Source organism: Schistocerca nitens, chromosome 5 (assembly GCF_023898315.1).
Source record: "Schistocerca nitens isolate TAMUIC-IGC-003100 chromosome 5, iqSchNite1.1, whole genome shotgun sequence".
NCBI lineage: Eukaryota > Metazoa > Arthropoda > Insecta > Orthoptera > Acrididae > Schistocerca > Schistocerca nitens.
In genome coordinates, this window is record NC_064618.1 from 349948623 (window position 1) to 349971378 (window position 22756).

At 41.2% G+C, this 22756-nt stretch overlaps 1 protein-coding gene across 1 annotated transcript in view; it reads left to right on the forward strand.

The window, feature by feature from the left end:
- Window positions 1-22756, forward strand: part of LOC126260445 (cilia- and flagella-associated protein 99-like) — an 88864-nt gene that overhangs the window by 14606 nt on the left and 51502 nt on the right. Inside the window, exons 3-5 of the mRNA XM_049957774.1 lie at window positions 4975-5179; window positions 8686-8827; window positions 17082-17134. Coding sequence (XP_049813731.1) covers window positions 4975-5179; window positions 8686-8827; window positions 17082-17134 — 400 coding nt within the window. The remainder of the gene's footprint in view (window positions 1-4974; window positions 5180-8685; window positions 8828-17081; window positions 17135-22756) is intronic.

Below are 22756 nucleotides of genomic sequence, written 5' to 3' on the forward strand. Positions count from 1 at the left end.
AGCACAAAGAAACTCTCATCCCTGAATACAAAGTACGGCACGATTTACAGAACGGCAAACTTCAAATACCTCGGTGAAACACTACAAATGAGTGGACATAACAGAAACTCAAACGAAGAAAGAAATACTAAACTGGGCAAGGCATACAAAGTAGTGTGGAATCATTACAACAAGAAGTCTATCTCACAAAAAGCCAAATTGCGCCATTACGACACGGTGGTGCTCCCCGAGGCACTGTATGCAGCAGAGACCACACTAATCCTAGGGCATACACGTATCAGACAACCAGAAAAAGTAGAACGGAAAATACTCAGGAAAAAATTTGGCGCAACTAACAGCAATGGAATATGGATAAAGAAACCTACAGAGGAACTATACAAACACACGGAGACAATCAAAGAAAAGATTAGAAAACGCAGGCCACAATTCTATGGACACCTGTACAGAATGCCATCACACAGACTGACCAAACAGACCTTTCACTGGGTAACCGCTAGAAACAACAAATGGGTGGCAGAGGTAAAAAACGACCTGAACCAACTCAACATCACACCAGACACAATAAACGACAGAATAAAATTCAGAAACATCATTAAGAAAAGTAAACTACGTGAGATACACTGTGACAAACGAAAAAATGGATCGATAAACGCAAAATGATCACAGCCGGAAGATGAAAGAAATATGGACAGCCAAGAAGGCAACCAAGATGAAGCTGAAGACATGAAGCTGACAAGAAGCATGGACAGAGAACCGAAAACAGAAACACAGCGAGCGAATGAGGGAAGTTTGGGCAGCAAGGAAGGCAGAAAAAGGAATTGACCATGTAGTTTAGTCCAACTGCGCCTTTTAAGGGCAAAACACCAATTATATATATATATATATATATATATATATATATATATATATATATATATATATATATATATATTCGTTAATACACGTTGACAACAATCTCACTGATTTAAATTTTATTCATTTCCATGATTTTGTGGTAACCTACTGCTCGGTGCATAAGTATATAAAACATACCACAGTGCTGGCAGCGTGGAGGACTTGTCAGTTTTATTTTGTGGTGATGCAGTGATGTCGAGATTAGATCATTTATAAATTCGACAACTAAGCCCTGGCTATACAATATCGATGCACGTTATAACACTTTAAAAACCCATTAAATTGAGGAAAAAATATATTTTCTCAGCTAAATTATAGCATTATGTATAATATCTGTATCATCTCTGTTAAGAGTCTCTTCCTAGTTTATAGTTATATAATTAAAACTATGTATAGACAGAGAATTAACCTATTAGACAAATTGCAGAATGATTGTAGTGCCACGCACATGATTTACACTGGAAACCTTCCAAAGGCAATGGTTCAAGTTTGCGCAAGACATTGGCTTCTTTTTAGATATTATCCATCACAAAACACAATTTTGATGCATGGTACATCACTTAAACAAGGTCCTGGATTGAGAAGAAGTTTGTTTCCCCAGCTTTAATATAACAATAATGTATAACACCTATGTCGTCTATGTTTGAATCTGTGTGAACAATGATCATCTACACTATGTCTGTCAGTCCTATTTTTTTAGTACTGTCAAATGGCTCTGAGCACTATGGGACTTAACATCTGTGGTCATCAGTCCCCTAGAACTTAGAACTACTTAAACCTAACTAACCTAAGGACATTACACACATCCATGCCCGAGGCAGGATTCGAACCTGCGACCGTAGCAGTCGCGCCGCACCGGACTGAGCGCCTAGAACCGCGAGACCACCGCGGCCGGCTTTTAGTACTGTCCTACAAGGTGGATTATGTGTGCCTGTCCGTCCCCCTTTTTTAATAGAGTAATGCTGTGTCATTCTGCAACATGCCACTACCGAATGTTCCATTAAAACTACAGTCTTCTAAGGCATGCAAATCCCCTCTTGATTTTTAACTTTAATTATTACCTCATGACTTATAACCAGTGTTCTAGCTGAGCAATTGAATCAGGTGTGTAACATAGATTTCCACCGAGAGACTGGACTAAAACACACCTGCTAGTCTTCTTTTTTAAGTAGAGTGTTGCTGTGTGGTACGCTATTCCGCCTTTAACGAATGTTTTATTAAAACTACAATCTTCTAAGGCATATACATCGACTCTTCATCCTGAAATGCAATTTGCTTCTGACTAATAACCAGTACTCCAGCAGAGCAATAGAATCGTATGAGTAATATAGATTTTCACCAAGAGACAAGTCTAAAATACATATGTCCAAGAATATATGCATTCTTAGTGCTTACCCTGTCAGGTTTCTTTAGCATCCAGTAACGATTCAGATTCCCCCATCAAAAGATAATATACAAAGTGTCTACAAGATCTCTTCTTCCTCTTCTTCGAAATGACTACCCAGGAAAAAAATGCATCAACATACAATGCTAACCGCCAAATCCAACTATTATACACTAAAACACACATATATTTTGGTGGAGTTGAGGTACCATAGAAACAATGACATGTGCATCTCCACATTGCAGTTTCACTTTGTTTTAAATAATTTAGTTTTCGTCTATCATTCCTATACAATGCTGTGCTTGTAGATGGCGTGTTGCAGGCGTGCATTTGCTGTTAAATAATGCTTTGCAGAAAGTGTGTAACAGGGATATCAGCGTAATCTGTTTAAATATCACAGTGTGGTAGTTTTTCAGTCCCCCTCTTTGATATATGATCTAGAAATGTGGAATAAAATCGGTCGAAAATTTTAAATATCAATGAAAGGTGGTCATGCTTTAGAGCGCTTATAGGAAATGTCATGACATCATTAATTTTTTGAGTAGGATAATTCTGATGCTGGTGATCCTTTCACAGTGGTGGCCACATCTTGAATGACAAAACTCGCTCAATTGGATCAGTAATAAAAGGGTGGACTTCTCACACCATTTAATGACTTCCTGTTTTTCTGGATCGCTGGGATCAGGAGGAGGAGAGGGAGGGCGACACTGTCTTATTTCATTGTCTGTCCCAGAACTCTCACAGTGAATTCGTGACCTTCTTTTTCCCGCCATTTTTATGTCATGCAATTACCATACAGGCGTGGCTGGTGGAAGAGGGCGGGGGGACATGTGACACGTATCAAGTTACTTTCTGACCTTGACTGTATCACACACAAGTACCCCAGGGCCATGGGTGGTATCAGGTTACACTGTGACCTTGGGATAAGATTGTTATCTGTCTTCATTCTCTCATATCTTCACTAGTTAGGAGTACATTAATCCATTGTCTTTCCTTCGTGTGCTTAAAACCACACATGAAATTTATCAGACTTTGTTATTCAATTTTGGGAATTGGGAATGTAGTGTTTGGTTAAACAGTAAGTGTCTCTGAAAAGAATGATGAAATCCTGCACGTTTTCCCCTGCACCATCGGTTTGATGACAATAACGAACTACTTGAGCAGTTTTAGCTTTACCTGGAGCTTGATTTCTAGAGAAGGAAAACGTGAGGTTCAGTTCCTGTCGACTTGAGGCCAATAAAGACAAAACTTTGTTTTGGTGGGGACAAAGCAACTTCTTAACTGAACGATTTGTAATCAGTACTTAGCCTATATCCTACAATGACAATATAACAAATTATACATCAAGCTCTTCAAAGCATAATATGTTCAGATTGAGAAATGCGCAGTAGTACAAAACCCACGACCAAGCATGTGTGTTCAAAGGAACATTGCATTGTTCTTCTTAACAACACAGGCACTGCAATATTGTATTTATCTGCCGATACTGGGAGCGGGTGGGAGGAATTTCAATTAAAATGTCCTCAAAGTGTAGGAATTACATAATTTGTGTACGAGGACAGGTTGTGACACAGTAACGACGACATATGGAAGTTTAGGTCTGACTGTGAGTCGTGCAGAGGTATCCAGAGCGGTTAAGACGACCACTAGCGTAAAGTTGAAAATCTGGGTTCGAGTCCCAGTCTGGCGCAAATTTTCATCTTTGTCATTCCATTATACAGCTGATGGTTGTTCGTATTTGTAACTGTAAATGCGTTTCATGTATTCAGGAAAGTCATGTCAATATGGAAGCTGTTTGTGTATCTTACACTGAAACTTTCCCTTGAAAAATTAAGAATGATTGTTCTGGTAAACTTATACGTTATTTGATTTTCAAACAGCTCAGCAGAACTGAAGGTACTCAGTTCTCTCTTTACTTATTCTGATCATAACTAAACTGACACACAGTATTTTTTAGCGCAACTCAATCTGACTTTCAATAATCTCTACGTGCTGTTCACATCCAACTGCCCAACACTACACAAGTAAATATTCTAACAATGAGTCCAAGAAGCTACAGACTGCACACAGCGCAGTCAGCGATTTCCATACAGAGCACTATGTGGCGTTACCAACATAAAAACCTAAACAGCCAACTTACAATACATTCCTTGGTAGATGATAATTTACACGTAGAATCCTTAAAATTCTTATCGATTGCGACATACTGTAAAATGATTAACCAACGTTTCGTCCACTGCTGCAACTGTCATTCCTGAGAGTACATATAAGAGGAGGAGAGAAGTCGGTATATTTGCATGCAAGCGCATTGCTGCTGTAGCATGACAAACCTAGATAATGGCAGCTCTAAGAAGTGGCCAGTACATTGGTGCGCAGCCCAGATGAATTTTATGTAATCTTACTGTTGCTGTGTAAGCCTAACGAACGTGTAGTGTACACAAAGACTGTTACTGCGTTCGTGTCTTCAACAAATAATAGGCACTTCCTCAGCTTGGAAGTGATGCTAGGTGACACTTCTTGAGGAGTGATGAACACCAGTAACAGACACCTGTGGAAACAGTCTCAAATCAGCTCAGGTGAGCGCAAAAATCTTCACCTAGTAGTAAGAGTAAGCCTTAATTTATCGATCCCCGTACACAGTGATGTATCTGAAAGCCATTAGCGAACGATGAGTCAGTGGCGTATGCTCGCGGCAGGCTGCGCGCCGTCGCGGCCGGTCTAGCGGATCCCGCAGAGGTAGAGCGCCTGCTGGCGGAGGAGGCGCGCTGCCTGATGGAACAGCAGCTGGCCGACATCGAGCGCAAACACCTGCAGGGGCTGCTGAGCCGCGAGGAGGCTGCGCTCGCCAGGCAGGCCGTGCTGCAGCGCAACCGCGAGGCCCACCAGCGCTGCCTCCAGGAGGTCAGTACAGCTGCCATCGCCCTTCCCACCGGTATGATCGCGTCCTCCATCTTTTCCTGTTACGTGCTATTATTTTCACCCCCTTATTCATTTTCTTCTAGTTCAGGCTCTAGATGTCCACTCCTGGACATTGGCCTCCTGCAACTGTTACGGTGTTTATCTTTGCTTGATTGTTTGGATCCAGTCCATAGATTTCGTCCCTCTATCTCACCAATGGATGTCGAATGCTCCTCTATGACCTACTTAGACGCCACTGCAACAATCTTTTGGTCCATTTGTAGTTGTCCCTGGCCTCATGTTCTGCCCAACATCACTTCAGTCTCGCTATTCTCTCGAAAATGTTACAGACCTCTATTCTTCTCCTTATCTCTTCATTCTTAGTCCTGTCTGTCAAACTCACTCAGAGCATTACTCTCTATGTTTTTCCCTTTCGATTTGCACTGCTTGTTGCAAATGTCATTGTTTTCAGTCCATATGTTTACAGAGTACATAATCAAGTTTCTCGAAGGCCATCGAGAAGTGACCAGTTCCCTGGCTGATCTCTGCTGCCTGGTTATCTTTTTCAAGCTGGATTTTATGTCTCAGATAACTGCATCATTTACTACATCCATAGAATGGTTTTTCATGGAGGTTATAATAATAGCAGGACCATGACTTTGGTCATTTGAAGGCTAATTTTGACGCCCAGAGTTTGGGAATCATCTGTGAGTTCTGAGATCATTGTTAACAGTTGGTTTGTCATGGCTAAAGTAGGTGATATCATCTCCAAAATGAAGATGATTGAAACATATTCCATCTGTATTAAAACATCTTTTGTCTCCAGCACAGACACTTGAATACATCCTCCAGTGTCAAGGTCAATAATTTAGGTGAAATTTATCTCCTTGTCTGATGCCTCTTCTCACAGGGACCTTTCCAATGATCTTGCTTTCCTTTATTTTCACATGTACAGTGGCATACCCTCACGTGGCATCCCCAGACTTCTGCTATTCCCAATGTACTCAATATTATGTTCTGTGTACTAAAAGCCTCGTGCACCACCAAAATGCTTAACTTCAGGTGTTTCTACCAGTACCAAATTAATCATTCTTTCATTCTTTGCAAGTGGACCACAAAGCTCTCAGGTTTGCAACCGAGTGAGAGTTCAGAGATATGGATCGACATTTTGATGAGTGTCGCTCCCATCAGATTCTGGAAAACATCTTTGCCACAAGATGATAAGAGTGAAAACTCATCAAAATATCGTCCCATACTGATGATCTCATTTGGCTTCTAACTCAAGAACTTTATATTAGACGAACTTGATGAGAAAGACAGTGACATTATCTCAGAAACGTTTTTTCTCTCCTATCTTTCATAGTTCTTCTTAACTTTTTATTTTACTTCTACATTTCATTTTTTGACAGCCTTCCATGGCATCGCATTTCAAATGCTTCCAGTTTCTTTCCTTCAAGTATCGTAATGTCTGCCATTAGCTTTTCACATATGTTACTCCAGTCATAAATCTGTAGAAACCACTCCCTCAGTTTCCTGTAAATACTTGATGCAGCTTTAGTTATTTCGATGAAGGAATCTATTTTCTATTGCATGAATCTACTTTTGACATCTTGCTTTGGCTATTCTTTGTAATCCTAGTTACCCAGTATTGCTTTTTATCAAGATTTTAATCTTTCTTATACTACTGTTCTTCGTTTTTCTCATTTCTTTATTTCATCTTGAATCAAATTCTGTGTTAATTAATCTGTGCTAAATCTTTCTTATTTTTTACTATAAGAGGTATGTTGACATTGAACCTTAGCATTTGTGTGTGTTACCCTTTCACTTTAATAACAGTAAACAGAATTTATTAGTAAACATAAATGTGTGACCCAGAAGAACAACATTAATTTGATTTCAGTGATATCAGCAGTTAAAAGAAACATCAGAAAAAGAATCAAAAGTGTCCTGCCATGTTTGTGATAAGAAACAAATGAAGCAGTCACTCATTTAGATCCTTGTGTGTCTTGTTTTTGTAAGTGCAGAGTTGTCTGGTCCACTTTGATGAAAATAAATGAAACCCTTAGTATGAATGTAACTGTGAAAGGTAGTCTCAGTTGATTCTCGAAATTTTGTTATATGTATGTTTCTCAATCCATGCATAAAAACTCTGTTTTCAGCCACTCTCAAACAGTGTTGTATTACAAGTTCAGCTTCCAAAATATTGATGGTAGAAGAGTGTTAAATTCAGTGTCTCTCACAAATAAGAGACTTGGGCTAATTGTATGGAATAAGAAGAGTTCATTTTCAGCCTGAGATTGCCTTTTAAGCGTATTAATACACACAAAATTATTAGTTTAACTGTTGCATCCAGTCAGTTACAACCAATTAATTGTTTCAGCATTGTGAACAGAGAAAGTATCTACAGATAATACAGAGATTTCACAAAAATACCATTCACATTTACAGGGCTATAAATATTACATGTTGGACAGAAAGTCTAAGACAGCAGCACTATGAACAGTACGAGGTCGAGAAATGATCAAAAACATAGCGAGAATTATCATGACATGTCAATAGATTTTGTGAATTATGACCTGATGTATTTGAATAAATACATGAATAACTCTGTGCCTCACGAAAGCGACGAAAAATTTCTAAAATTAATAAAAAATTCCATGTACAAAAATGACTAATTAGTGATCATCATAAATTTATAAAAATAAAGGCAAATCACTGCCACAAACCTAATAGAAGACTCACAACAACTGTTGAATGTAAAATTACCTCTCAGTTTCTGTCTCAATGAAAATTGACCACAGTTTTGGTATGAAGAGCTAGAGCATTCAGGAACATAATAGAATACATAAGAGGAAACATCAAACTTTCTAAGTCAATTTAAGAAAAACTAAATCAAAATCTAGAAACTGGCTCAATGAACATGTAACATTTAACAATGTAAATACCAGAAAAAGTACAAATAAGTGGTGCATAAATCTTATGAATGGGAAAACTGCACATTGGTCACACAAAAGTAAGGAAGCCAGCGAGATTCTTTTTCAGAATATAGTGTGAGAGTGCATCTTACTTGCAAAACAGTAACAGCAATTTCACTAATTTATAACAAACTGAGACACTGAAACTGATTTAGGATATAAAATGTTTGACATAAATCTCTTCTTAGAATGCTTTTGCAAGTAGAAAAAATTGTCATATATATATATATATATATATATATATATATATATATATATATATATATATATGATAACAATCACCCTGTATATCTGAAAATGTGTAACACTGTAATTTGAAGAACAAGATCAACAAAAGAAGGAATACCATTCAAAAGCAAAAGACTGCGAATCACAAAGTTTGAGAAGATACAGTAAAGAAATTAGGGCTGAAATAAGAATCACATGTGAAACAGTTTACACAGATAGATACAATTCTACACGAACAGATTAATTTGTTCCTGATACTGAACTTGTTCGTTATCGCTACATTTGACTTTGTGTTTTTGTCATCAGAGTGAGGAGCTGTCAGTGATGCTGGAACAAATGCGGGAGGAGGAGCTGCTGAGGGCGCAGCAGATGGCGGAGAAGAGCCGCGCCGTGCAGCAGGCGGCGCGCGAGGCGCAGCAGCAGCTCCAGAGCCGTAGGCACGCCGCAGGTGGGTGGCGCGTGGCGCTGGCTAAATGTGCTGTCGCGTGGCAGCTACTGTCTCTGCTGCAGAGCAGTCTCCTACCTACACTGCCTGGCAAAAATTGTGAAGCACCTAGAATGGGGAGTCGGGGGGGGGGGGGGGGATTGGGAAGAGGGGGGAAACGAAATGAAACTTTACGAGTTGCTATGTTATGTGATTTTATTTCAGTGATTACAAAATGTAGTCAAATTTACACAGAATTTGCTAGCATGAGCCAATTTATCGGTATGACGTTGTACCCCCTCCAACCTGGACGTATGCACTGATTCAGTTGGGAAGAGGGTCATAAATCTATCGTATCCTCTCAAGACGCAAGCTGGCCCAGAAATATTGCACATGGTCCTCGATATGCTGGATGGCACTGGGACAGAGTTGATGTCTGTGCTGGACCCACACATGTTCTATTAGGCACAGATCTGGGGATCTTCCTGGACATAGCAATACTTAAATGTCATGCAGATAGTTCATAGAGACACGTGTCCTGTGTGAACGACTACTGCCCTGCTGAAAGAAGGCACAACGATACTGTCACATGAGAGGTAACACATGAGCATGCAGGATGCCCATCACGTGCCGTTATGCCTTCAGAGTTGTCTCAATCACTGTCATATGTGACCTGAAGTCGTACCTGATGGCTCCCCGCACCATGACACCAGGAACAACATTTCCGTACCCCTCCAAAACATGGCAAGAATGAGACCTCTTTCCAGGTCGCCACCATAGTCGCTGACGACAGTCATCTGTGGTAGAGCAGAACCTCAATTCATCTCTAAACACAATACGATGCCATTCATCACCAGTCCATGCTTCCCAGTCACAATGCTACTCCTAATGCAGGTGTGTGCTGTGGTGTTAATGAAAGCCTACCAATGTGTTGGTAACTACCCAGACCAACTGATACTCCCTTATCATATGAAACGTGGTCGATCAGAACTTTGACGATGAGTATGCCTGCCCTGACATTCCCTTCCAGGGCAGAACTGTGCCATAGCCACATTCAAATGCCCCACAAACCTGAATACTGCACAAAACCCACAACGAGGCGCTATTCATACTCTGTCAGGTGCTGACAGCCCTGTACCACATGAGTAGGCGACGTCTCTGTGTCCTTCACAGAAATCTAAATCCGCTGCTGTTTATGCATCTTGTAAACTCTACCATACACAGGGTGTTACAAAAAGGTACGGCCAAACTTTCAGGAAACATTCCTCACACACAAATAAAGAAAAGATGTTATGTGGACACGTGTCCGGAAACGCTTAATTTCCATGTTAGAGCTCATTTTAGTTTCGTCAGTATCTGCTGTACTTCTTCGATTCACCGCCAGTTGGCCCAATTGAAGGAAGGTAATGTTGACTTCGGTGCTTGTGTTGACATGCGACTCATTGCTCTACAGTACTAGCATCAAGCACATCAGTACGTAGCATCAACAGGTTAGTGTTCATCACGAACGTGGTTTTGCAGTCAGTACAATGTTTACAAATGCGGAGTTGGCAGATGCCCATTTGATATATGGATTAGCACGGGGCAATAGCCGTGGCGCGGTACGTTTGTATCGAGACAGATTTCCAGAACGAAGGTGTCCCGACAGGAAGAAGTTCGAAGCAATTGATCGGCGTCTCCTAGCACGGAACATTCCAGCCTATGACTCGCGACTGGGGAAGACCTAGAACGACGAGGACACCTGCAATGGACGAGGCAGTTCTTCGTGCAGTTGACGATAACCCTAATGTCAGCGTCAGAGAAGTTGCTACTGTACAAGGTAACGTTGACCACGTCACTGTATGGAGAGTGCTACGGGAGAACCATTTGTTTCCGTACCATGTACAGCGTGTGCAGGCACTATCAGCAGCTGATTGGCCTCCACGGGTACACTTCTGCGGATGGTTCATCCAACAATGTGTCAATCCTCATTTCAGTGCAAATGTTCTCTTTACGGATGAGGCTTCATTCCAACGTGATCAGATTGTAAATTTTCACAATCAACATGTGTGGGCTGACGAGAATCCGCACGCAATTGTGCAATCACGCCATCAACACAGATCTTCTGTGAACGTTTGGGCAGGCATTGTTGATGTCTTGATTGGGCCCCATCTTCTTCCACCTACGCTCAATGGAGCACGCTATCATGATTTCATACCGGATACTCTACCTGTGCTGCTAGAACATGTGCCTTTACAAGCACGACACAACATATGGTTCATGTACGATAGAGCTCCTGCACGTTTCAGTCGAAGTGTTCGTACGCTTCTCAACAACAGATTCGGTGACCGATGGATTGGTAGAGGCGGACCAATTCCATGGCCTCCACGCTCTCCTGACCTCAACCCTCTTGACTTTCATTTATGGGGGCATTTGAAAGCTCTTGTCTACGCAACAGCGGTACCAAATGTAGAGACTCTTCGTGCTCGTATTGTGGACGGCTGTGATACAATACGCCATTCTCCAGAGCTGCATCAGTGCATCAGGGATTCCATGCGACGGAGGGTGGATGCATGTATCCTCGCTAACGGAGGACATTTTGAACATTTCCTGTAACAAAGTGTTTGAAGTCACGCTGGTACGTTCTGTTGCTGTGTGTTTCCATCCATAATTAATGTGATTTGAAGAGAAGTAATAAAATGAGCTCCAACATGGAAAGTAAGCGTTTCCGGACACATGTCCACATAACATATTTTCTTTCTCAGTGTGTGAGGAATGTTTCCTGAAAGTTTGGCCGTACCTTTTTGTAACACCCTGTATAGTAACAATGCATACTTGTGTCCCTTTTTCTTGCCACAGAGAATTGGAACTTCAGTCCGCATCTCGTGGTCGTGCGGTAGCGTCCTCGCTTCCCACGCCCGAGTTCCCGGGTTCGATTCCCGGCGGGGTCAGGGATTTTCTCTGCCTCGTGATGACTAGGTGTTGTGTGCTGTCCTTAGGTTAGTTAGGTTTAAGTAGTTCTAAGTTCTAGGGGACTGATGACCATAGATGTTAAGTCCCATAGTTCTCAGAGCCATTTGAACCAATTGGAACTTCAATCATTTATATACTCATGTGTGTACATGTGTGAAGTTACATTGACATCGGGCAATGTCTTTTTGGGTGCTTCACTTCTTTTGTCAGGAAGTGTATACATCACCCTCAAAGCATCACTTGGACTGTAACTAAGGAAACTGGGTCAGCAATTAGGTATTAGAATACCATTCTTCACAAATAGGGTTCAAATCTCTACTGCCCATCCATCAACACATCTGTCTTTCTGTTTTTCGTCCAATTATCCATGTCCTTTCCCAAGTAATTTCAATCACCTTTCCCTCCCACACCATGAACTCATTCCTGAGACATAACCTTCCTTCTAGTGACAACATGCCCAGCCCATCCCATCCAGTACAAAATGAAAGCTCCAGTCCACTATTCCATTCACCAGTTGGCATCCCACTCATCCCCTAACACCCACATCCAACTGGTAACGTATCATTTTCTGTCCAAGCCTGTGTATTCTTGTAGATATTGTCTACTCCACAATCAATATGTCGGGGGAAGGACGTTTCTCTAGCCTGGAGATGATGTATTGCTCTTTCTCCAATCCTCCTAAATGGGTTTTGGAGTAGACTTAAAAGACTCGACCAGGTATTAGTGAGATTCTCAGGATGGAATGTGTTTGCAAACACCTGTCACTGACGTGTGACTGGCTAAAAGTTCTGAATTTTAAATAGTTCTGTGGAGTGGTCTGGAGCTTGTTGAATCGAGGAGTCGCCAGTAGTCCCCACTGCTGTAGGTGCTAACGGGTGCCCGCTGGGGCGGAGGTACTCGAAAGTATGATTCTGAAATAAGTAGTTGGTGATAGTCAGTGATCAGCCAAGATATTTTACCAGTATGGAAAGGATACAAGCAATCTCAAGTGCTTTCCAGTGCACCAGCGTGGAACGCTGTTTAGGAACTTACAGGTTTTCTTGACGAGTGTTGTCTATAAGAAATCGCACACGTGTCCAATAGGTAGAGCCCTTACATTGGATCGCAGGGTCAATTGCTATCTGGATGTTGGTGTTTCATTGAAAGAAGCGAAGTGGTGAGGTTCAACTGAAGGAAATGAATTCCATTTGCTTCCGAGCAAATCTGAGTGTTGTGTTTTTGAGACTATTCCCTTTATTGACAATGAACCGTATTTCTGTTTTGTTGTGCGGAGATGATCGGCAGAAGTTGATAGGAACAAGTAGGAGGCGGTGTAGGAACTGTAAGCGGTGTACACATTTCATCGTAGTGGTCGGATTTCTAAGTGATAACATAGTGGTGACATAAGAGTAGTGAGAAGTTTAACCCTGTCTCCCGGATCAAAGCGATGTTGCCAGCTCTTATTTAGACTGATTTGAAAGTGTAACAGAACAAGCAGAGCAGAGAGTTAATCCAGGTCCGCCAATAAATCTTGTCGCGGCCGCGAGTGGAACTTCACTACCTGTCAGTTCCTTCCCACACAGACATACCATATCCTTTCCTATATAATAGGCTCACCAACTCTTCCCAAATCCCAATCACTACCCACAGTTACCAGGAGCTCCCATAATATCATGCTCATAAAAAAAAGATGTGCATCACATCATTCTGTCATGAGGGTTATCATCTGTTTTACCTTCTTAAATTTTTTTGTATGAAATTGTAAATATTATAATGGAATGACTAAGTGTGTTAATATGGCTGCCGCCAGCTTGCTTCCAGTGGGAAGAATGTAATTGACTGTTTAAAAAAATTCTGATTTTGGTTTTGAATGGTTTCTTTAAATCATTCCAGATGAATACTCGGATGTTTCCTTCATTACGATCACAGCTGAAACGTTGATTACTTTGTGTGGTCGATCATTAATGATCCTCATGTCAAGTGGACTTTAACTTGCAAGCTTTCTTCCTATATTTTCGTTCTCTCCTGGTGCGTACCTGCTTCCCAAGTAACAGCAGTCAGTTTTCAGTCGTTCTAAGGAAGATACAGTGAGCTATGAGTGTGACAAGGGGTTTTTCAATAGTCAGTATTTGGAGGGGGATACGCACCTCCGGAATTTCAATCACAACCAAAAGAACCCTCCCAAACATATGCGTCGAAAGCGAGAGATTGTCCCATTTTATTTTATCAATGGGATATCGAAATCTAAAGTATGAAAGGCTACTGTACGCAGGGATGTGTGGTTACGTACACAAACGAGTAAAGTTGATAACTGTAATCTAAATTTTCTGCAAACTAGTTGTAATGTAATCTACTTGTATGTTTAGAAGAGACTCCAAACACTGGCAAGGACGGAACAAGTTTTTACATTTACGAACGTACGGAAAAGAATTATGAGAACCACAATAGCACACGGTTTGCACATCAGTCGGGTGAGAGAGTGTGCATGTCTGCGTTCACACAAGGTTTACCGATCCAGAAAATTGTCTCTGCGAGAATTCTAGCTGCTGTAACTATGAATGTTATCACCATTATCATCAGCTGATCGCTGCAACAGGCTTGTGCAATCGCATAAGCAACAAGTTTTTTCCTGTTCAGCTAATGCTCTCTCTTCACTGTTTTATGCCAACTGGTGAATTTGTCTCTCTGAAAGAACACGGCGTCTTGACCTAGGTATTTAGCTCAGGATATTTCTTTAAAAAGGTTTTTTTGCCGCCTTTCTGTTCCAATTCGTACCCTGTACATGAGCAAATCAACACAGTCTTTTTAGTTCTACACTACTGGCCAATAAAAATGTAACAACGGGCAAGTGGCATACAACAAACGCGAAGTTAACATGAAGTATGTTACATTATGGGATATGCGAATGGTTAGCATTTTAGCGTGACCACACAAAATAGCTAAGAGTAACGCCATGTGCACAACTGGTTGGATAAGGTACGTGCAACACTCAGGAACTCACATGCTTATTACCGTCGGTGGGACGGTTGATATCAGCTTCCCCACTTTTACGTTCGTCTCTATCAAATGTCTCTTTTAAATACACGAAACTCGAAGGAGTCTCGCCGAATAAGTAGAAACTGCATCATGAATTTATTCAGTAGGATTCTCTGAAAGTATGGTTTTGGCCTTCAGTAATTATAAGCTGTTTCTCCAAAATCATATGGGCCAGTCACGGATACTATATTTCATGAAGAATCAGTAAAGTTACCAACCCAACTACTCAGCGAAGTTGAATTTTACTCAATTCAGCAGACAACAGATGAACTGGAAAGTCCACTTTCTGCCACATCTATCATGAGCTCAAATATTTGTTTGTTCAGTTACCAATTTCGATCACTTTGATCATCTTCAGATAGATATGTCTTACGCAAGCGACTACCAGACATTATGGGACATGAGTGGTTACTATTTTCTCATGATTTAACTCGACGTGATAATGCCATGAAGACAAATCAGTCTTAAGATGATCAAAATCATCGAAACCGGTAACTGAATAAACAAATATTTGCGATCAGTGACTGTTGTGGCATTTACAAAATTTCGTAACTTTGGATCGTTGTTACCTTCACAGCGACTGTGTCACTTCTAATCAATATCATGAGCTCATTGCACTAATGTCATTGGCCATATTAATAAATGTAGGCATGTTTAACACAATATACAGGATATACAGAAAGAAAGTGTTTTCTCATAATTTGATGAGAAATCAAATGTAAATAATTTTTGAACTTAATTATTTTAATTACTTCACAAAGTTTGCTGTAATATCCTGAAACTTGTCTCAGATTTAATGCCACATTTAAATGTAGCTTGTAAGCTGAAAAACCAAGCAGATTTCTATCTATGGCTAAGAGAATGACATCTGTGTCAAGGGTTCATTGAAGATTTGATCCTGAAAAGCGTCTATAATCTACGTCTTATCAGCTTAGATTGAGCTAATGTTAGACAGAAGTTGTAACAGATGACAGTCTAAAAAAATGAGAGGAATAGTCTTCAGTTAACGCATTACTTGACAACTATAACAGTTTAATGAAACTGTAATGTTTGGTAACCATAAATTTACTGGTGCAGATTTTCGACTTGTACTTTCTTGTAACGGATACGAAAAAGTGCAACATACGTGGCAAATATAAAACTGCCTCACATCACTGTAAATCCAGATTTACAGTAGAGCTTTGGTTATCCGAAACAGCTAGGAACGAAGTGTTCGGATAACTGATTTTTCAGATTACCGATCACCTACGAAAACATATCTTCCAAATAACACAGAGAACTGACTACATATCCTCCTCTGAATAGTTCGAAATGGCCGTTAAAGGAGGCCTACAGTTAAGGAAAAGGAGTCCAGAATTTGTTTTTGCTGCTAAATCCACCCGCAAGTGTTTTAAGAACGGCGTTACACTGTTCCTATTTTTTCCACTTCATCACCATCTGAAGGCAGTGAAAAGCTTCCCCACTGAATGGTTCTTTTTCAGCAATAACGTTGTCGCTAGCCTCTTCCTCGTCGTTGTAAGGGTCATTGTAGTCGATAGGAATGGCAACCGTCATCAGTTTGACAGCCAGGGTCAATGATCACATTCGTACCAGCCTTGAATATTTTACTGCTCGCATTTTTCAAATGCTGAAGATTTCTTAACCAGCCCAGCCAGCGTGCATACGAATTGGCTGTTAGGCGGCTCTTCAGGTTACGGTGACAGACTCAACTGAAGGAAGGAGCTTATTTCAAGTTTTTGCCAGTGCTGTGTCTTTGACAGTAGTTCAAGCTTTTTTTTTCATACTCTCTTAACACCTTTCTTCAACTGATTTATCGTTTCAAGTTTATAGGAAACACTTAAGATCAACGCCTTTACGTTCAGTCGCCACTGCGAATAGCACAACAGCACGATCTGTCACAGGCGAAGTTTCAGACGACAACAAAGAACAGCAAGAACGACAATTGGCAAGGAAGAAGAAACTCTCCAGTTGGCCAGCCCAGCCTCGTCAGAAGCGCTACACAGCGCGCGTGCAAATCTGAATTTGGCGACTGGGACGCTTTTCGTTAAACGACGTTTCGGTTGATCTGTATTCGCATAATAAATGCTCTGCTGTACACCCAAATGCATGGCCAGTAATCTTAAAGAATGTTATAGACGTTTCCATAACCTTGTTCTCTTTCCTCTAACACGTAAGGATACTAATTGTAGATACGTATGTTGTGTACTATGTAGTGCAAAGTAACGTGATTACTAGTATAATCTTTCTAGTTACTATTAAACTGAAATTTGTCATAATAGTATATGACTAAATGCCCTTATCTTTGTTGCAGTTCAAGAAATGAACGAAGAAACTAGAGCTATGCTAGAGAAAGCACTGAAGGAGGTAAGTCTGCAACACTTCGCGTTGAGTGCTGTAATAAATTTGTTATATTTGCTTCCTTATTTCTTACACTAAAACCTAACTTAGTTGTGGATAATATAAAGTGTAGTACTCTACCATCTTTAATCAAAGAAATCTACGATTAAAATACGCAACACTTTTACTGGTATGTGTTGATAAAGCAGCTGGCTCAGCTGCAAATTATACACAAGAACAAATCCTTTTTTTTTGTATGGACAATTACGGCGAACTTCGCCAAAATATGTTTCATGTGTGAAAAGATAATGGACCACATCAATAACACGTCAACAGTTACTTTGCTGGCTCAACCAAAGGCCGAATATTGTTTATGACTCTTTCGCCTATCGACACAGCAGTTACATATTATTGTAAGGTGCGATTTGGGAGATACAGTAACACGATTATCAGGTACAAAGTGAGAAAAGTCAGACGAGACGTTTCCAAAACGTCGTCTCCAAGTTAGAACAGGTAGCAATGAACTACCACGACTTCGACTTGTCACCATTGTGTAACCGCTGCAGCGACGCTCTCGGCATGATGTGTACAGGTATCCAGGCGTTTGAGGAGTAAGCACCAAACTGCATGAATATTTTATGGCGTCTCGTACTACGTGGACTTACTTAGGACCATACCGCAGTCGTTCAGTTCACTTTAGGCACTGATAGTTAAAAATTGCATCCCTTTTGTGAGTTAATGAGCATTGCGCTCTCATTTAAGCATAAGGCCGAAAGAGTGAGCCTACAGGAATTGTGAAACCGACACTGTCGTCCAGGACCGCGTGCCACAAAGGACGCAGATTCACCACGAGATGGGGAAACTCGCAGGCGTCTATTGTCTATTGAGGCCTAATCACTGTAGTGTGCGAGTGAGACAGACGAGAACCTACGTCATAGGGAAACCCAGTAGAAGCCATTTGTGGCTGAGCAGACGTAGCAGTGTTAAATATGGCGGACCTAAGATCGGCTATAAAGGGAAACATTTATGGAAACTATATTTAATTCTGTAGTAACGCAGGGAATCAAGCCACAGTAATTATAATCTGCCATCCTCCATAAATTTCCACGGTGATCCCAATATAACTTGAATATTGACCATATCAATAATAGTTTAGGATTTACTGTTAAAGTTTTGTAACAAAGATCTGAATGCTAAAATCTGAAGGCTTTGTTGGGTCTTAACGAACGACATTTTATACAGAAGCGCATCATTAAAATGACAAACGTTGTAAATCTCTGTAACATTATTTGTTTAAAAAATATAGGCCTAGTAAATTTAAATTATCAGTATTTTCAGTTAAGCATCAGATCATCATTTCCTCCACGCAAAACACATTGAATGATGACAGCATGACACCTTATTGAATCATTAGGTAATAGAATATTTGTTGTAAAGTTTAGTGCATAATAGTTACTTTTGTTCTTTATTTATTTATCAGAAAGCACATTGATGCAAGGCTACTGGCCGTGACATTCAAAGTTAAGAAGGATGTTGTATTGGTTTTATGTAAAAGAATTTAACGTTTATTATGTAATGGATATTACTGTTACTTTATTTAGAACGTGAAAGTGGTCAAGTTTTTGATTATTTAATATGTTAAAATGTAAAGTAATGTAGAATAAGCTGTAGCCAATCAGATGGACGACTTCAGGAAAGGGAACTGCGTTAGTTAGTTGAGCGAAGATATTCGGCGCGCGGGAAACGGAGCCGAGGACGGGCAGAGGGCAGTGCTGGTGCAGACGCCAAAGCGGACAGTTCGGCTGGAGACACCGAAGTGGACAGTTCGGATTGAGACGCGAAAGCGGACTGTCGGTCTTTAGGCAGCTGAGAAGTGAAACGACTAGGAAAATTTCGCGTTGTGTGGTATCGCGGGACTTAGTATCTGAGCGGTGAGCAGCCGCGCGCCTGGTGTGAACTCAAACTTTTCGCGTAGTTAACGAGGTGGAGTAGTGAACTTGTTTTTCGCGATGAGATTGTGGATGATCGAACTGTGTCAAACGGATATGTGCTTGAGTGTAGTAATAACTCTAAATACGACCACTTTCACAATTAGTTTGCTTTCTGAATAAACATTATTCTAACCAAATCGCAACAGTGTGGCCTACATCATTTATGGGTCGTTAATTTAGTTCCCGATACTACTATAACTGTTATTATATGTCATATTAACTACATGCAATTTCGAAAACTTGCCATCAGCCAGACAATTTAACCAAAGGGTCACAAGTGTCTAATTTAGGGCGTGTAATGCGACACGTACGGTTCAACCCATAGACGAGTTTGAGTCAAGACATTGCGACGAAGAGGAACCGCATGTGAGCCCGAACATCTTTGGGATGTTAGCTCGCACTTTGGAAGGATGGTTATGGTTTAACGTCCCATTGGTGACGAGGTCATTAGAAATAAGACACAAGCTCTGACTGGGGCAGGATGCAGAAGGATCTCTTTCAACTGAACCAACCCGGCACTTGCTATAAACGATTTATTATATGAATGCATGGTGTCTGTTCTTTCGGACATTTACGTTCGACCTCCGGCGGGGATCTAAAATTAGCGAGCATGGGTGACATGGACAAGGACTGCAGATAGGAGGCGCTAGTGGCAGTGTGGGTCCACCAGGCAGTGTACCGACAAAGTCCGCGCATTTGCGATAAACACCACGTACGGGTGACGCACTAGTTAAGGCAGCTGCCTACTAAGCAGAAGCCCGTGGTTCGAGTTCTGGTCCGGTACACATTTTGACTCCTCGCCGCTGATTTCTCATAGAGTCCCGACGTATCTGAACGATTTAGGCAAATCACGGAAAACCTTAATCTGGGCAGCCTGATCGAGATTCGAACCGTTGCCCTCCCGAGTGTAAGTCGAGTGTCTTACTACTACACCAGTTATTTTTAACCTCGCTCGGTGGCTGCAGTATCCCGGTTCTTCCTATACTAGTGTAGCACACCTCTAGCGCTGCACCTGTGAAGTCATTCTTTTATCCTTAGCGTCTCGTTCAAGAGCGTAATAGTATGGAAGAAACCGGTTCAGGTGGGGACACTAAACTAGAGTCTGGGAGAACAACAATTCCTTCAGCGTTTCGTTCACGAGCGTAATAGTCTGGAAGAAACCGATTCAGATGCGGGCACTAAACTGGAGTCTATGAGAACAATAATTCGAATCTCGATCGGGACTGGACTCAGATTTACGTTTTCCGCCATTTTCCTAAATCTCTTAAGACAGATGTCAGCATGGTTCCTTTGAGATGGCTGGCCGATATCCTTTCTCACTCTTCCCCAACGCGAGCTTGTGCTCTACCTCTAATAACTTCGTCGTTGACGACGCGGTGAACCCTCATTGTCCTTCTTTCTGGTGGGAAAAGATTTCTTCACCAGATTTGGCCAGGGAGAGAAAGACAAGTTAGTGATCTCAGGTGCTGAAGCCGACAAACCAGATTTAATGCAAAAAGATTCCTCAGTGAGCCTGAAGCCACAGAATACAGTTCATGGCGGTCTTCTCTCGTTCCAACATAAGCAAAACAGGCTGTCTGTTGCAGCTCATTCCGCCTCCACAACGAGGCATTCTGACTAGCAGCTCTTGAGACAAAGGTTCAAACTACACTCATGTTCAGAAAAAACATAACACCTTGAAGGACTAGAGATAGGACGTTCGTATTCACAGGACATGTACGTTAGAATGTTCTGCAGAAATGATTAGCATTTGAACACATGGCCGCTCGCGGGTTCAGCGTCAAAATCGATATCGCGGCGCAACACCACTTATCGATAAAATGTTCCTGCAGCTCTTGTTGTTGCTATAAACCGAAGGTAATGGATCAACGTGACTGGAGTAGGCGTGCAGGATGCCTCACAGACGTATGCGCGAACCATACAATCAAACCAGTTAGTTTGAAAGAGGGTGCATTATTGGCATGAGAGAATCTGATGCATCAATCTGGGAAGTGTGGGACGAAATATTTCGGCAGTGCAACGGGTGTGTGCCGAATGGCTCACGGAAGGCAGTAGAACATGACTAGATGGGTCAGGTTTCACCACCCAGACCACTCCTGAAAAGATCGACACCTCATCCGAATGGCATTGCACGATGCGTCCTTCTCGGCTCAGGCGCAACAGTGGAATAGTGTAACACATAGTACACTGTCAGGGGTGTCAGTCCGCCGCCGTTTATTACGGCATGGATTATGTGCGCGTCGTCCATTTTTCCGCCTACTTTTGACGAATGTGCAGAAGCATGCAAGATGACAATGGTGTATGGAACGACGTCACTGAGGACAGGAATGCCATCAGATAGTGTTTTTGGACGAATTCAGATTTTGTTTCTTTGCAAATTATGGTAACATTTTGATTCGCCGCAGACAGGGGGAGCGGCTTCACAGTGACTGCCTTCGCACAAGAAATACAGCGTCAACTCAAGGTCTTAGGTGTGGGGGTGCTATTGGGGTAAAATCACAAATCACAGTTCGTGCGTGTCCAGGACACTGTGACCAGTATGACCTATGTCAATGACATCCTGCTGCAACTTCACTCGGGCTTATACTCAACCTTTTATCATGACTCGTCTGCAAAAGGGGTTCGCTTGTGCACATTTGCATTCGCGCCCTATATTGAGTAAATAGGCAACCTACGTACAGCAGTGAATGAATTCAAGTATTTGTCTAAATCACGATCGTTCACAAATGATTTACACCGACAACAGTTCAGATTGAAAACATTTTTATTTTACTAAACCACATCCACAAAACAAACTGATGGCCACATGATACTATGTCGGCGGTTCTTAGCCGCACCGACCTTACCGCACCGACGGGCCATGGTCAAAAGACCCCGACCTTTGTCCACTATCCTCCGTCCTGTGTCCGGTCACGTGACACTACATTAGTCAAATATATTATTTCAAAACATGGCCATCATGCATTTACAATGTTACAATATTAAAATACTTAAAACTAAATATCTTATAATATTTTGTAGACAATCATCAGATTATTTACATATTTAAGGGCACTCCACTTTTTGGCACTTTCACCCCTCTTTTTTTGCTTAATCACGTCTTTGCCTAAAAGGTGTGGCATACGAAATACTCATTTTGCTCTACATAGATCGAAAACTGAACAGTACTTTCACAATAAAAGACAATAACTTTTTATGCAGAGGTTCTCAAACATCCTTACAACTTAATTTTTTTATATAAAACATGTTCTTTAATATCCAAAATATTATCCCTGTTACTGCGCTTTAAATTTGAGTTTTGAATCATTTTGAAGAGCTGTTATGTTTATGGAGTACTCCTATTTCAGTGATCAGATACCCAGCAAATTCAATGATTAGCAAGACAAACACACCTTACATTATTAACATATGTATCAAGTTATGCACTGAGACATAGGCAATTATGTAACTAAGTAATTCAATGTGAAAATTTTATATTTTGCCTCCTCTCTTTATCAACAGGGTGACTCCATAAATATATTGACTTGTGATTGCTACACCCCAACTGTTCTTCCACAGTAAACATTACCACATCCAGCAAATTAGTTATACTATTACAGTATCTCTTGTAACCTCACACTGCGACCCGTAGCCATACCCTTTCTGCACAATACCCCAA